At 46.5% G+C, this 16,684-nt stretch overlaps 1 protein-coding gene across 1 annotated transcript in view; it reads left to right on the forward strand.

The window, feature by feature from the left end:
• Positions 1–2,248: 2,248 nt before the first annotated feature.
• RASGRF2 (Ras protein specific guanine nucleotide releasing factor 2) overlaps positions 2,249–16,684 on the forward strand; it is a gene marked incomplete at its 5' end in the record, with an annotated part of 132,787 nt that continues 118,351 nt past the window's right edge. The window contains one exon of the mRNA XM_081316573.1: positions 2,249–2,533. Coding sequence (XP_081172699.1) covers positions 2,249–2,533 — 285 coding nt within the window. The remainder of the gene's footprint in view (positions 2,534–16,684) is intronic.

Consider the following 16,684-nt stretch of genomic DNA (forward strand, 5'->3'; position numbering starts at 1 on the left):
ACTCCTGGTTACTTTCAGTAATATTAAACTCAATTTCTAACATGTATCTGGAAATTATGAGACCAGTGATCCAAAAGATCTAGAGAACAACAGGTTAGGGAAAATTGATTTTACAGTACACTAATTAGTAGCAGCACTCCATGGCTTTTCCTACAATAATCATTCTCACTGACATTTTAACCAAATGCTATTTATAAAGCAAATGCTTTACCTTTGAATTTTCAGCCACTACACATTGGCTGCAGTCACATATCATGTCAACCATAATGTGGAATATTTGGTCTTTTATTAATTACATGTGAACTACAGTATGGCTTGTTCAATAAAATAAAATTTAAACAAAGTATAGTTAAGAATATTTGACATCTGATTTTGGATTTCCTAGATGCATCCCATTATTGTTGCAACAGAGCTTTTTTAGGATAAGGGAAGATTTTTATTTTTTAAATATAGTGGAAGAATAAATACTCCACACATGTTGACACATATGTGTCCTTCTTTCCAAATAACAATTCCATTTTCTGTACAATACCAAAGGAATGTATTAATATGAAATCAGTAGATGATTTTGATTTTTCCAAAATGTGGGGGCCTATCTAAGAATGTTTGGAAGTAAATGAGCACCATTCATACATCTCTACTGATATATTCACCACCCCATATCCCCATTGATTTGCATGTTATCTTGAACTGTAGCATTCAAGACATAAGTCACAGTTGATTATCTAAATTAATGTTAATTGAAAACTGTTTATGTCTGGCATTATATAAATCAGGAAGCAAATAAAAGAAGCCTTAGAAATGAATCTTAACCAATACTTCAGCATGTATGCAAAATAACTTATCCTTGTTTTATTACATTGACAATATTAATGAATAAAATCTGGCAAAAATTCAATGTGTTTATCAGGATCAACTAGCAGTTCATTTGATGTAGATATAAAATAGGAATTACTCAACTGTTTACTCAACAAATAACTTACACTATGCTGCAAGCTACAAAATAGCCCCTTGAACTTGGGCATGTTTGCAGACATAAAAGAAAACCCTAAATGATGTTAAGAATATCCCCAAAGTACAGAAGAAGGCTGTGTCCTTTCAGATTTTGCGACTAGCACCTGTTCTTTGAACTCAGTAAACATCCAACCTGTAGAGCAGATTCTGTGTCTTCAACAGCCTTGCAGACGACATGAGGGAAGAGGTGTTGGTGAAGGAAAATGCTCTCTCCGTCTATGGGAGTTATAAACACTCAGGAATGAACGCTTGCGCTAGAACAACTCCTCCACTAAACTGGCGTGTCGTGAGAGAATCTGAAGATACTTTATTCTCCTTCCCTCCAACTAATCCCGCAGCCGCGAAAGCACACCCAGGAGTGGATTAAGCGCTCTGCTTAACTTTGCAGGTCTTCATTCTAAAGCTTCGTGGGCCCTCCCGCATCGACGTTTCCCCGCAGAAAAAGCAGGCGCTGCAACGCGCCTCGAGCATTTTGTCGGATGAATCCTCGCCTCTCCCCCTCCCCCCCTCCCTTCCCTTGGCTCGACCGGCTGGAGATAACGCCCCCGATCCCGGAGGCGGGCGGCAAAAAAAAAAAAAAAAAGGAGGAGGGAGGTTTAAGCTCTCTAGAGGCGGGAACGCGCGCCCACTCCGAGGGAGGGTTGTTATTCCGCGCTCTCGCACCGGCGGCGACTTTGTGCTTTAAATTGGTCTCAAAGCCGATTACGGCTCATCTCTCAAGTGATTATTTTCCTTTCTGGCTCCCGGTGGAAGAGAAGGCTGGGGTCGGGGTAGAGAGGTGAATGGGCATCAGCTGCTAGGAGGAGGAGGAGGAGGACCGGTCTGGAAGCCCCACGAGCGCGGCGAGGCTGCACTCGGGGAAAGCGCGGCTCGCAGAACTTTCCTGGGCGAAAAGAAGCATGAGGCAACCAGAACGAAGATACCACCGGCGCCCCTGGGCGGGCTGAAGCCCTCGGAGCAGCCGCCGGCCGAAGCCCAGAAGCTCACTTACAGCCCCGGACTCCAATAGCGCCCAAGGTGGCGACCCCCCCCTCCTTTTCCCCCCCAACCAGGACGGAGGAGCGCGCCGGCGCGAGGCTTTGCAGTGGTGCGCCACAGCGGAAGGCGGATGGCTCTGGGTTCCGTCTGGCTTCGCCTCGCCTGTCCGGAGAAGCCGAGCTGTCCTTCGACGACGGGCTAGTGACGGCGGGGCTTGCCGTGCTCTGAGCGGTTCGCCGTCGGCGCTGGAGGCACCATGCAGAAAAGCGTGCGCTACAACGAGGGTCACGCCTTGTACCTCGCCGTGCTGGCTCGCAAGGAGGGCACCAGGCGCGGCTACCTGAGCAAGAAGACGGCTGAGACGAGCCGCTGGCACGACAAATGGTTCGCCTTGTACCAGAACATGCTCTTCTATTTCGAAAGCGAGCAGAGCACCCGGCCCGCCGGCGTGTACATGTTGGAAGGCTGCAGCTGCGAGAGGGCGCTCGCTCCAAAGGGCGCATCCGCCGTCAGTGTTAAGGAGTCGGCGCTGGACAAGCAGGTAGCGGCCCTGCCCTCGCTAGGGCTCCCCCTTCCAAAGCGCAGCTCTCCGCCTCCTCCTTTGCGTAGGCTCCCTGCCCGCTATGGGACGGTGTCAAAGAAGGGGCTCAACTTTAACACGGGGCGCCTTGGCGCTAGGTCGACCGCCAGGTCTTCTCTGCTGAAGTTCTTGGCGTAGCCGCGTCGCGCTTTGTGTAAGGAGGAGGAGGGGAACGTAAGGCAGGTGGAGATCTGTGCTGTTCTGCTCGCGGAGGTTTGGCTCTCCCTGAGCTTACAAGTTTGAACTCTCGTCTAAGCTTTTCTCAATTTTCTAGATAAGTTAACAATACAAACCCCTCCGACTTCCCCATCTGGCATCGGAAAGGCTGTCGAATTAGTTAGGGTCTGCTTGAAGCAGAAAACGCCTTTTAATTTTTGAGAAAATCGCAAACGGCTCAACTTGAAACATTCGATCCAAAAGTTTAGAGCTCTCTTTACCTTCAGCCCCACCGAATTTTGAAATGGCTTGACTCATCTCAGAGAAGTAAGAGTAACTAGAATGTTAGCATATGTTAAACCTTACTCCTCACCCAGTGAGGATGAGGTTTATCAAGTGCATGATTTTCAACACCTTTTGGAAAAAGTCCCCAAGAGAATAAATAATAGGAATATTTCTCTTACTTGACAAATGTAGTTAGATTAACATGTCTTTAAAAAGCTGTCAGCAGAATTGAAGGTATTTTTAGTTTCTTGAAATAAATCCTCTATATTTTTCAGCCCATAGAATACAGGATGAAGACAGCAGCTAAACTCTTTAACGTTCCCTTGAACAGGGATCAATGTTAATGTTTGGTTTTTAAATTTTTTGTAGACGCTGTTGTTTTTTTCAGGCTGCCTGCCAGGTGCAAATTACGTTTTGTTTCCTGATGTCTTTGCTGGCATATAGCAGTTACTGCTGGCTGAAAAAAAATGGTCTCCTGATTCTTCTTAACTGTTTAATAACATTAACTTTACAAAGAGACATGAGAGAATGCATACAGTGTATTTGCCCATCAAAATTCAAGGCAATACAGGTAATCCTTGTCATAGAACCACAATTAAGCCCAAAAGTTATGTTGCTAAGTGAGAAATTTGTTACATTTTGCTCCAATTTAAAACTTATCTTGCTACATTTGTTAAGTGAATCTGGCTTCCCCATTGACTTTACATGTCAGAAAGCTGCAAAAGATGATCACATGTCCCCGGGAGACTGCAACCATCATAAATATGAATCAGTTGTCTAACATCCTAATGTAAATCACTTGAGTGTGGAGATGCTGCATTGGTCATAAATGTGAAAAATGATCATGAGTCACTTTTTTCAGTGTTGTAACTTTGAATGGTCACTAAATGAATTGTTGTAAGTCAAGGACTACGTGTATAGTTCAGTACTACAGTTCTAGTCTTTATATTTATGTAACCTTAGAATATTATGAAGGAGATTAGGGAACAAACCAGTGTATGCATACTTTTGACTAGCACTGATGATTTTACCTAGTTTGTGTAATGAAACATCTGTAAGAAAACAAGCAAGCTCAGAGAACACCAGGGGTTCATCATACATTTGTATGGCCTTTCTGCAAATGAAATACAGCACAATAATCGGAACACTCACTTTAACTCCAGCTTCCATTTAGAAAGTTTTTGTTGTTATTTTGAAACAGCAATCATTTAGCAGACATACAGCTTTGACCAACTTTCTTCTTGCGTCTAACTCTGTGTTTAAGACAATTCTAGCTGCTGTATTGACTAAACAGGAAAACATTTTGGAAAAAAAAGCCCTGTTGTTCTTGGAAAGCCCAGACATTCAAAAATAAAGCTTCTTGAAACAATCAGGTATTATTTCAATCTTGGAAAAAAATGTGCTCTGCAAATCAGTTTGATACAAAACATATGAGTTTTAATTCAAGATTGGAACACTCAGGTATTTTGAGGTGAGAATATTTTTGAAGTTGTTTTGAGGTTATAGTCCAACTCATCAGAAGGCAAGATTGGTCTAAAGCATGCTGACTGGAAATTTGTGAGATGTAATCCAATTTATCTGAAATACACCAGACTGGGTCTAGAATAAGGCTTTTAAATATTGAGGTCTCTTTTTGAACTATATCCCCTGGGGATACTGAGGAGTTCTCAGTGTGGAACAAGGAATTAGATGGTTTTCCATGGAAAAAATGGTGTGATAACCTGATGGTACGCTGCCGCTTTTGAAGAGTGATCAGTTTTCCATGAGCTATCATGAAATATAATGGTAAAGATGTTGGCCAGAGATAAAGGAGATCCTCAGCCATAGAAACTGATGTGGTGGCTTTGAGGTAGTCTATCTTAATTTAATCTGCCTGGTAGGATTGTTTTTGTGAGAAAAAGTGGAGGAGGAGGCAGAGTTGTTTTGCCATCCTAAGGAAAAGATATGATATAAATTTGATTAATAAATGGATTTAATCTATTTAGAAACTAGTTGTGGAGCTTTTAATGTGAAATGCTTCAAGTATTTGAAATGTGTAAACCTTCAAGTGTTTAAATACATATATTTCTGAACTTTTTCTTATAAAAGCAGATTGTAAACTGATTTGTATAATTTATTAAACTTTACTGAATTAATTTTAATTTTGTGATCATATATTTTTTGTTTCTTGAAACATAATTCTGGCATTTCTTTAAATATAATAGGTCCAATTATCCTGATGGTGAATCAAAAGAGCTTAGTGGTGTTTATAAGATGAATATATTTGAATTTGAATACCACTACAGTTGTTCACTACAGTTGTGTAGATCCACAAGTAGGAAGCAATTAGCAATAATAGTTTTTAAAAATTGGAAATATTATTGGAAAATTGAAAGTTTAGTAAAGGATGCATTTTTAACTGCTATTTTGATTCAATACAGGACTATTCTAAACTACTAAAAACTACTAATACAATAAGTGGTTGTTGGATCAAATTGTTTATACATGTAGTTTGCTTAAAATGAGGAAAAAATATTTTACGCATTCAGAAGTGGTAAATGATGCAAAGTAACAGAATACTCAGTGAATGATAATACAATGTAAATTCTTATAGTCTAATCATTTAAAAGTCTACTCGAAAAAAAATTTCATCATATTCAATAGGTATTTCTAGAATAAGGGCTACTTTTAGTCATATGCTACATCAGACTTCAGCACTGGCATTTTTATTGCCAGTGCATTGTTCCTATGTGAATACAAATTTGCATTTAATTTAATTTAATTTTAATTTAATAATATTTATATACCGCCCTTCTCCCTGAGGACTCAGGGCGGTTCACAGGGCAAAAGTCAAATACAAAATACAAACATTAAAAAGAGATTAAATAATTGCCCAAGTTAAAAACAATTAATACAATTATAAAACCCCAAAAATAAAATTAAGAATACAAAAAAAATAAAAACCCTACCAATCCCCATCAGGCTAGGCCGGCTTGTACAAACAAAAACGTCTTAAGATCGCGACGAAAGGAGCGAAGATCGGGCGCCATCCGGAGCTCTACCGGCAACTGATTCCACAGCTCCGGAGCGCCCACAGAGAAGGATCTCCCCCTGGGCGCCACCAATCGACATTCTCTGATCGGTGGCACCCTGAGGAGGCCCTCTCTGTGGGAACGCACAGGGCGCAGGGAGCTTGATGCCGGCAGCAGATGTTCCCTAAGGTACTCCGGCCCCATGCCATGAAGGGCTTTGAACACCATTACCAGTACCTTGAATCTCACCCGGAAGGCAACTGGCAACCAATGCAGCTCACGGAGCAAAGGTGTAACGTGGGAGTATCGGGAGACTCCCAACACAACTCTCGCGGCTGCATTCTGTACCAGTTGGAGCTTCCGGGTGGTCCTCAAGGGCAGCCCCATGTAGAGAGCGTTGCAGTAGTCCAGACGAGAGGCCACGAGCGCATGAGTGACCGTGCATAAATCATCCCGGCTAAGATAGGGCCGCAACTGGCGCACCAGGCGAACCTGGGCGAAAGCCCCCCTAGTCACAGCTCCTATATGGTCTTCCAGGGTGAGCCGTGAATCTAGGAGGACTCCCAAGTTGCGAGCCCTATCTACGGGGGGTAATAGTTCACCCCCCATAGCAAGAGGTGGAATGTCCGAATAGACCCGGGATGAAGATATGCAAAGCCACTCAGTCTTGTCGGGGTTGAGTTGAAGTCTGTTCCTCCCCATCCAGACCCGAACCGCCTCCAGGCAACGGGACATCACGTTGAGGGCATCACTGGGGTGGTTTGGGGTCGAAAGGAAAAGTTGGGTATCATCCGCGTACTGATGATACCCAACTCCAAAACCACGAATGATCTCACCCAGCGGTTTCATGTAGATGTTGAACAGGAGAGGCGAGAGGACCGACCCCTGAGGAACTCCACAAACGAGAGACCTCGCGGTCGACCTCTGCCCTCCTGCCAACACCGACTGCGAACGTCCCTGGAGATAGGAGGAGAACCACTGTAAGACTGTGCCTCCCACTCCCAGTCCCCTGAGATGCCGCAGCAAGATACCATGGTCGATGGTATCGAAAGCCGCCGAGAGGTCTAATAGGACTAGAACAGAGGAATATCCCCTGTCCCGAGCCCTCCAGAGATCATTTGATGATAGTCATTCATTTCTCTTGATTTATAGAATCAAACAGGTGTCAGTTTCTTTGGAAGCTCTGGAATTTTATCTTTAAAGGAATGCATTTTTGACATTTAAAAAAATAGGAAATAAATTCTTCATAGCTTCAAAAAAAATCCATCAATTTAACTATATAAAAAAGCCTAACCATGCCAGAAAACAAATGTTCATCTGTTCCAGTGACAGACAGTTAACATTTTTAGATATATTTAGAGAAATCAAGAGGATTTTAAAAAATATTTTTAAAATAGGACTATTTGTTTTTCTACTTTTGTGACAGGTTTAAGCATAAATGGTTTCATGCTTGATTGGCATGAACTACACACACACGCACACTTGGCCAGTTCATTTTCCCTCTAGCCTTGACCCCAGCCCCCAAAATATTAACTTTATTAAATTATATCAATTGCTAAATTGAATGCTAATTTTGGCTAAGGAGATACAAATGCTTAAAATTGTGATAAAATAAACATAACATATTTAATAGCAAATAAGTTTTATTGATTAAGCCTGAATTTATTTCACATGTATTTACTGTATTTCACTGCAATGCAATCTTTGGTGATCTGGGGTGGTGATATGGTGATATAGGTGGCACGGATCAAATTATGAGTTCATTAGAGTATGCAGAGTGGAGGATGATTGACTTCTTTGGTCAAAGTAACAAGCAAGCCTTCTGTTATTCTACATGTAACTACAGGGATTTTTTAAAATTCTGTGCTGCCATTCTCTAACATGAATTACCCTATTCATGTTGTTAGCTATAACCATTAATTCACTGCCATATAGACCCTAAAAATTCTGTTGTTTGGCTAAACCTGAGTGCAACCTAAGTAAAAGAAAACTCAGAGTTTCCAACAAGGAGTAAATGCTGCAAATCTACCATTGAATGATGTGATTGTCAGGCATTAGCTGGCTTTTGAGTAGCTAACAATCACAATTCTTTTTATCCCATGATTTCATCATTCTGTGCAATAAATATCTATCCTGAAATGAAAAAGGTTTTCATTTACCGTATATACTTGAGTATAAGCCGACTCGAGTATAAGCCGAGACCCCCATTTTCACCCCCAAAAACTGGAAAAAGTTCGTGACTCGAGTATAAGCCGATCCGCCGTTCTGCAAGCCTCCGCCGCCAGCAGAGGCTCGATCCGCCATTTTGCAAGCCTGAATACACAGGAATACCCTGTGTGGCCGCGGCTCTCGGGGAAGCCCTGGCTGTCCGCTTCCTTGCTCCACGCTGCCATTCAGGGCCCGCGCGTTCCCCGGGCAAATCGCGGCGCCCAGCAGGCGAGGAAACACGCCCGCTCCAGTCGCCCCCCCTTCCCTCAGGAGACGCGAAGCAAGTGACCGCCCGGAGCTTACCGAGGACTTGCGCGCGGCCGAGGCTTCGGTGCTTCCAGGATCGCGCGCACCTCTCCCAAGCCGCCGCCGTCCGGAGACCTGCCGAAGTTTGGGGAGATTTGGGGAGGTGCGCGCGCACCTCCCCAAACCTCCCCAAACGTCAGCAGGTCTCCGGATCTCCGTGCCTTGCCTGCCTGCTTCTTTCCGCTGCGGAAAGAAGCAGGCAGGCAGGTCACGGAGATCCGGAGACCTGCTGACGTTTGGGGAGGTTTGGGCACCTCCCCAAACCTCCCCAAACGTCGGCAGGTCTCCGGATCTCCGTGCCTTGCCTGCCTGCTTCTTTCTGCTGCGGAAAGAAGCAGGCAGGCAAGGCACGGAGATCCGAAGACCTGCTGATGATTGGGGAGGTTTGGGCACCTCCCCAAACGTCGGCAGGTCTCCGGATCTCCGTGACCTGCCTGCCTGCTTCTTTCCGCAGCGGAAAGAAGCAGGCAGGCAAGGCACGGAGATCCGGAGACCTGCCGACGTTTGGGGAGGTTTGGGGAGGAGATCCGGAGACCTGCTGACGTTTGGGGAGGTTTGGGCACCTCCCCAAACCTCCCCAAACGTCGGCAGGTCTCCGGATCTCCGTGCCTTGCCTGCCTGCTTCTTTCCGCTGCGGAAAGAAGCAGGCAGGCAAGGCACGGAGATCCGGAGACCTGCTGATGATTGGGGAGGTTTGGGCACCTCCCCTAACCTCCCCAAACATCGGCAGGTCTCCGGATCTCCGTGCCTTGCCTGCCTGCTTCTTTTGGGGAGGTTTGGGGAGGCAGGCTGCTTCGTTCCGCTGCGGAAAGAAGCAGGCAGGCTGCTTCGTTCCGCGGCGGAAAGAAGCAGGCAGGCTGCTTCGTTCCGCGGCGGAAAGAAGCAGGCAGGCCTCTGTCACCGGCGGCTGGATCCGCGCCCTGCCGCCGGCAGAGGCTTGCGGAGCGCGGATCCAGTGGGGGGGGGGGAAAGCCCTTTAGCAGGATTTGCCTGCATGCCGGCGGAGGCTGGATCCGTGCTCCGCAAGCCTCTGCCGCCGGCTGGATCCGCGCCCTGCCGCCGGCAGAGGCTTGCGGAGCGCGGATCCAGTGTGGGGGGGGGAAAGCCCTTTAGCAGGATTTGCCTGCATGCCGGCGGAGGCTGGATACGTGCTCCACAAGCCTCTGCCGCCGGCTGGATCCACGCCCTGCCGCTGCGGAGCGCGGATCCAGCCTCCGGCGGCGGCGGAGGTCTAGGGGTAGTGGGGGGGGGGGCTCGCGGACATAGATGGGCTCAAGTGGAAGCCAAGCAGCCCTCCCGAATCTGGGCTTCTGGACGGAGCAGCCGGTGGTGCGTTTCAAAAAGCCAGATAAGGCAGACAGGGAGATGAAGAGTTCAACCGAGTTTCCTCTTTTGTTCAGGCTCCCCGATCAGACAAAGAACTAGCCAGCGGCAGGTTTCTCCCCTTTTCCCTCCCATCTCTCTTCCCCCAACCCTTGGGTCCCACAGCAACTCACGAACTCCAGCCGCCCCTTCTCCTTCGAAAGGTCTAGATCCCGAGATAAGATATATACAGAAATATACATAAAGAGAGACGGACGCAGGCTGTTGGTTTCTCGCCTCATCCCACGCACGCACAAGGGGGAGAAACAACGCTCTGGGCGGCAGAGGCCTGGAGAAGGAAAAATCGGCCGCAGCCTCGGGGTAGGCTTCTCCGGGGGCGCCGCCGCGATTCTGCAGGGGCCAGGTAGGGGAAACTCGCCGGGGAAAACGGGTGCCGTTGCAGCGCCCGGCGAGTTTAAAAGCAGCGGGTGCAGATGCCTGAACAAAAGAGGAAACTCGGTTGAACTCTTCATCTCCCTGTCTGCCTTATCTGGTCTTTCAAGAGGAGGGTATTCCTTTCACTTCTTGAACTTTCCCAAAGACTTGCAAACTTTTCCAACCATTACTTCCAAGGATCTTTGATTTTTATTTTTCCCCTTGCGACCTAGAGGAAATGAAGGTGAGCTGTTGATCTAAGTTTCTCTCTTCTTCCTTTGTAATTAAACTGGAAGTTTTACGTGTGGAAGGGGTAATCTGATTTTTCCTTCTCCAGGCCTCTGCCGCCCAGAGCGTTGTTTCTCCCCCTCGTGCGTGCGTGTGTGTGTGTGTGTGTGTGTGTGTGTCAGACAGAAACGGGCGGCAGAGGCCTGGAGAAGGAAAAATCGGCCGCAGCCTCGGGGTAGGCTTCTCCGGGGGCGCCGCCGCTGCCGTTCTTTCTTTCTCGTTCGCGGGAGCGCGAGGCGGCGTGCGCATACAGAGGGAGCCGCCGAGCCTTCCCCCACCCGGAGAGAGAAGCGTTTCTGTGTCGGCGCAGGCACAGATACCCCTCGCTCGCGAGCAGCCTTGCCCTAGCCCGCCGGTCGCGCCCCCCCAGATGTTGCGAGCCTCGCCAGCTGCGGCGTTCCTCGGTGTGGGCGTGCCTGCGTCTTTGGGTGTGAGGCTTTCGGAGAGGCTGCCTTTGGCTCCTGGTACTTGCAGCCGGTGTAAAAGAACAAGTCTGTGAAAGCGGGCGAGAATTCATTTCTTTTAAACCGGCTGCAAGTACCAGGAGCCAAAGGCAGCCTCTCCGAAAGCCTCACACCCAAAGACGCAGGCACGCCCACACCGAGGAACGCCGCCGCTGGCGAGGCTCACAGACGCTGCCGTTCTTTCTTTCTCGTTCGCGGGAGCGCGAGGCGGCGTGCGCATACAGAGGCGTATATAGACCCAGGGAGCCGCCGAGCCTTCCCCCACCCGGAGAGAGAAGCGTTTCTGTGTCGGTGCAGGCACAGATACCCCTCGCTCGCAAGCAGCCTTGCCCTAGCCCGCTGGTCGCGCCCCCCCAGATGTTGCGCCCGGTGCGGCCGGCCCCCCCCTGCACCCCCCACGCTACGCCACTGCACTACAGTCCTCGTGTTTCCCAGGGTTGCCCGTCATGCCAGACATTCCCTATAGCCCGATTCTTTAGCTCCCCACGTTCCTTAATTCGAGCGAATTTTGTCGGTGCTCCGTGGAGAAACAATATGCAAATGCTGTTTATTTAACCGCGCAAAACTTTTTTAAGACTTTTCATTTCTGTTTTATGCATGGGCTGGGTGGGTCACGAAGTTTACCTCTGGGGACAGCCCGGCCACGCCCGCGCCCATCAGCTGTTCGGCGGATGGACGCCGAATGCCGGTGGAAGGCGCCCGGCTCTGGGGACAGCCCGGCCACGCCCGCGCCCGTCAGCTGTTCGGCGGGCGAACGCTGAACGCCGGTGGAAGGCGCCCGGCTCCGGGGACAGCCCGGCCACGTCCGCGCCCGTCAGCTGTTCGGCGGGCGAACACCCAATGCCGGTGGATCCCGCCCGGCTCCGGGGACAGCCCGGCCACGCCCGCGCCCGTCAGCTGTTCGGCGGGCGAACGCTGAACGCCGGTGGAAGGCGCCCGGCTCCGGGGACAGCCCGGCCACACCCGCGCCCGTCAGCTGTTCGGCGGGTGAACACCCAATGCCGGTGGATCCCGCCCAGCTCTGGGGACAGCCCGGCCACGCCCGCCGGACCCGCGGCCGCGCCAACTGCTGAGGCAGCCGTGGGGAGCCCAGCCGGTGGAACCCGCCCGGCTCCGGAGACAGCCCGGCCACGCCCGCGCCCATCAGCTGTTTGGCGGGCGAACGCTGAACGCCGGTGGAACCCGGCTCTGGAGACAGCCCGGCCACGCCCGCGCCCATCAGCTGTTCGGCGGGCGAACGCCGGACCCACGGCCCGTGCGGAGCCCAGCCCTCCCTTCTCTCAGCAGCCTGTTCCGAACGAAGGGACAGTTCTTTTTTTTTTGTTGACTGGAGTATAAGCCGAAGTGGAGTTTTCAGCCCAAAAAAGTGGACTGAAAAATTCGGCTTATACTCAAGTATATACGGTACCTTTGCACTGCACTTCAGTTTATTCTATGTATAAAGCAATAAACATATATTGGGCTAGAGAAGAAATTCTAGAATGATATATTAAATAGGATTCAAATTTCTGGAGGGAACAGTGTAACCAATCTAGCATTCTTCAGACATGTTAAGACTGAATCTTCCATTTTTTCCAAACATTGGAATTATCAAGCTAAATACCTAATATCAAAGTTATCCATGTCAGCTGTCATAGCTTCTATATATTAGGATTCTGGGGTTCGTGATCATTCATGAAGCTTATTTCATTTCAGTAAAGTATTGAAACATCTGATTGATTTTAAATATAGGAAGAAATGTTGCATCAACAGGTATAAAACAGCCATTGCAAGTATGTCTAAGATTTCATATCTCAGTCTTATATCTCAAGTATCATTAAAACATTTAAAGGTTAAAAAAGGTAAAGGTAAAGGTTCCCCCGCACATGCGTGCTAGTCGTTTCCGACTCTAGGGGCCGGTGCTCATCTCCGTTTCAAAGCTGAAGAGCCAGCGCTTGTCCGAGGACGTCTCCGTGGTCATGTGGCCGGCATGACTAGACGCCAAAGGCGCACGGAACGCTGTTACCTTCCCACCGGAGTGGTCCCTATTTTTCTACTTGCATTTTTACGTGCTTTCGAACTGCTAGGTTGGCAGAAGCTGGGACGAGTAACAGGCGCTCACTCTGCTACGCGGCACTCGGGATTCAACCCGCCAAACTGCCGACCTTCTGATCGACAAGCTCAGCGTCCTAACCCACTGAGAAAAATATTTGATAGGCAGAAACAACACCAAATTGACTGCAAATACAGTCAGTCAAAAAAAACCAAATCCTTGTAATTTCCAAAAGTGGTATAATTTCATATAACTACAGAGAGCAAATTTTACAGCAATTCTTTTGAGCACAATATATTATGTAATGCATTCTGTGCTTTATACGCCAATCCTAAATGCTATTAATTAGAAGTAAAATCATTTACTATAGCCTAATTTTAAGTCAAATTTCAGGCAAAACTGAATACAGAAGGTTTTGCTTTGTATTCTAGTAAAACATAGTGAAATGTCAGAACTTAACAAAAGTGCAGTATATATTATTTACTTCAATTAAATCAGTGAAAACAGATTTCCTTAGAAGTAGGTTTGGAAGCATATATGCACGAACACACACATGCATCCCATTTTAATCTTGTAAGAGTTTAAGATAAAAAATGCAAAATTGTTTGCTGAGCTACAGGTAGTCCTCAACTTACAACAGTTCATTTAGGGACTGTTAAAAGTTATAACGGCACTGAAAAAAGTGATTGTAGGGTCATGCAACCTGACAAGCAAAGTCAATGGGGAAGAAGCCAGATACAGTTAACAACCAGGTTACTAACTTATCAACTGCCTGATTCACTTAACAACTGTGGCAAGAAATATCATAAAATGGGGCAAAACTCAACAAATGTCTCATTTAGCAACAGAAATGTTGGGCTCAGTTGTGGTCGTAAGTCAAGGACTACCTGTATAAGGTTTCATTTTCAAAGAATTCGATGAATCTGAATGTGGAATTCAATGTCCAGTATATAAATGTCAAAAACACCACAAAATTTGTGTTATCGGTTACTAGACTACCCTAACAATTTACACCAGCGCTTTCCTGATTGATGTTATTAAATATCCTAAATAGATAATGAAGAGTTAATTGCTTTCTTCTTTGAAGTACATTTTACTCATTTAATTAAATCATTTATATACTGGCAGCTGTCAAATCTAAAAATCAAACTCTGGTTATCTTATAACCCAGCAGTTGAAACAATGTATACAGCTATACTTAAAAATAAATAAAACCAAACCCAGAAAAACTTAGTACCACAATCACACTTCTTTGATTTAACCCACCAGATTTTTATCATATTCTGACTTCATCCTCATGCTCAAGCCGAAAGAGTGAGGGCCCATCAGATCAAGGGGAAGAATATCCCACAGGGCAAGGGCTGCAATGGAAAAGCATGCTTCCAAGGACTACAAGAGGCAATATTCAAGAGAAAGGATCTGGAGCATGGCTGCCCTATCAGCTTTTGTAAGATGGGAAGATATCTTCAGGGATGGGAAATCCCACAGACAACCTGGTCCTATGCCAGGTAGGGCTTTAAAGGTGATACCCATCACTTTGAATTGCACCCAGAAGAAACTAGGAACCAGTGCAGCTCATGCCTCAGGGATGTAATAGGGGTAAATCCAGGAGTGCCCAACATAGCATGCGCTCCTGCAGTGTGGACCAGGTAGTCTTCAAGAGCAGCCCTGTGTACAGAACATTGCAGCAATCAAATAGGAGTGATGAAGGCATGACTGCTGGAGAGCAAGGCTTCCCAGTCTAGGATAGGATGCAATTAATACACAAGACAATCTATACAAAGGCCCCTCTAGCCACAGCTGCCAGCTGCTCATTGAGCAGTAGCTGCTAGTCTATAGTCACGCCCCCCCGACCCAAATTGCTTATTAGCTCCATGCAAGGGAATGAAACCCTGTCCAGGGTCAGAGATGGCATATCATCAGACCAGGTAATATTGAGGGGGGGGGGGAGAGGAGGAAAAGCTACTCCATCTTGCCAGGATTGAATCAAATTTGGTTCTTCCTGATCCTGACCCTCTTAGCTTCCAGGCATTTGGTGAGTGTTGTGATAGCATTACTTGCTTGGGTTGGAGATCTGTAATATAATTGGGTATCATCAGCACAGTGATGATAACTACACGTTGCCAGCAAATGACTTCACCCAGTGGTTTCATTTAAATGTTAACGGGACAGGACACAGACCTGAGCCCTGAGCAGTCCTGCATTTCAGGGTCATAGGGCTCGACTTCTCCCCTCTTACCAACATTGAGTAGCTGCAGAGAAAGGAGGAAAATAACTGCAAACTGTACCTCCCCCCCCAAAAAAAAATTGTGAAAGCTGACTCAGAAGGATATCAAAGATCCAAGAGAACAAGGACAGTTGCATCCTCCACCACCACCCTTGTGTCAAGTCTTCTAGAGGTTATCTGCAGACTAATGCAATCTTGGCAGTGGCCTGGCCTGAAAAGGGTCCAACTGCAGGGCTCTCTGTAGCTAAATTCCAGCAACCTCTCAGCAACTTCCCTAAAATGGGGAAGTCTGGGAGACTGTTGGGTCCAAGGATAGCCTCTTAAGAAGGGGGCATAATAGCTTATGACCTTCCATTTTATTACTTCTATGGCCCATAGAAGCAATTTGTGCTAAGAGACAGGAGAAGACCTAGCTAAAACCAGGGAGCAGAGTCAAAAGAAGAATCAGCTTAGAGTCTCCACATAGCCACAAACAGACGAAGTCCAACTCCTCTTGAATTCTCTTAACCCCTATTCAGAGCCAAAATGGTTTTAATGGTTAACTGAGTAGATTTCTGTGCATAGGCATGAATAGTAATAAAGCATTTTAAGTAGAACTTCATGTGTAGTTCTGATTTTTATGCCTTTTTAAGTTCTACTTAAAATTAACTTAAAGGAAATGGGAAGTCAGTAAATGTACGTTTATGATTTTTATAATATATTTATATTTATTTTGAAAACAACATAAAAGTCAAGTTTGATACAGGAAATAAGATCTACTATATATTGTCTTCTTCCTTTAAAGGAGTTACGTAACACATTCCATTGCCAGACTGCTTTATGCTGATCTCAGAAGGCAGTCAGGTTTTGGGTCCTGGATTTTTGGCCATTAAAAAACCCATAATTTGTGGACTTGTGGCAACAAGTCATATATTAAGATAAAACTTGATATATAAAATAAATGTCAAGCACCTGGCTGCATCCCATTTACTCGTTTCCCTCTTTGCTCCATATAATTGCAATAACTGCAATTTATCAGCATTTTCTGGTCTAGGTAGAATGGAAAGTTATGATTAATGCTTTCTAAAAAAGGATATGAAGCTATGGTTTAACTTCTGTTTCTGAATCCTAATTAATCTGGAAACAATTGCCCATATTTCACTGGTTTTGAGTTCTTGGGATTTTAATTTAAGGCACTGCAGATCAGTACCACTTTTGTATTTTTTTCCCCTTTTCATTTAGCAAATTCTATCCTGATTACTACTTAAAGGCAAGTAAGAAATAGTTACTCTAGCTGGCATTCTTTCTCTCTCTTGAACTGCATTTGTTCTTCCATTTCTGGCAGAATGTGACCTGTTTTTCTTCAGCTTAGATAGAAACATTTTCCAAAAGATTCTTTCCTTTAATATTCTTCTCCAG

Source organism: Vipera berus (assembly GCF_964194415.1).
Source record: "Vipera berus genome assembly, chromosome: 2".
In the NCBI taxonomy this organism is placed as follows: domain Eukaryota; kingdom Metazoa; phylum Chordata; class Lepidosauria; order Squamata; family Viperidae; genus Vipera; species Vipera berus.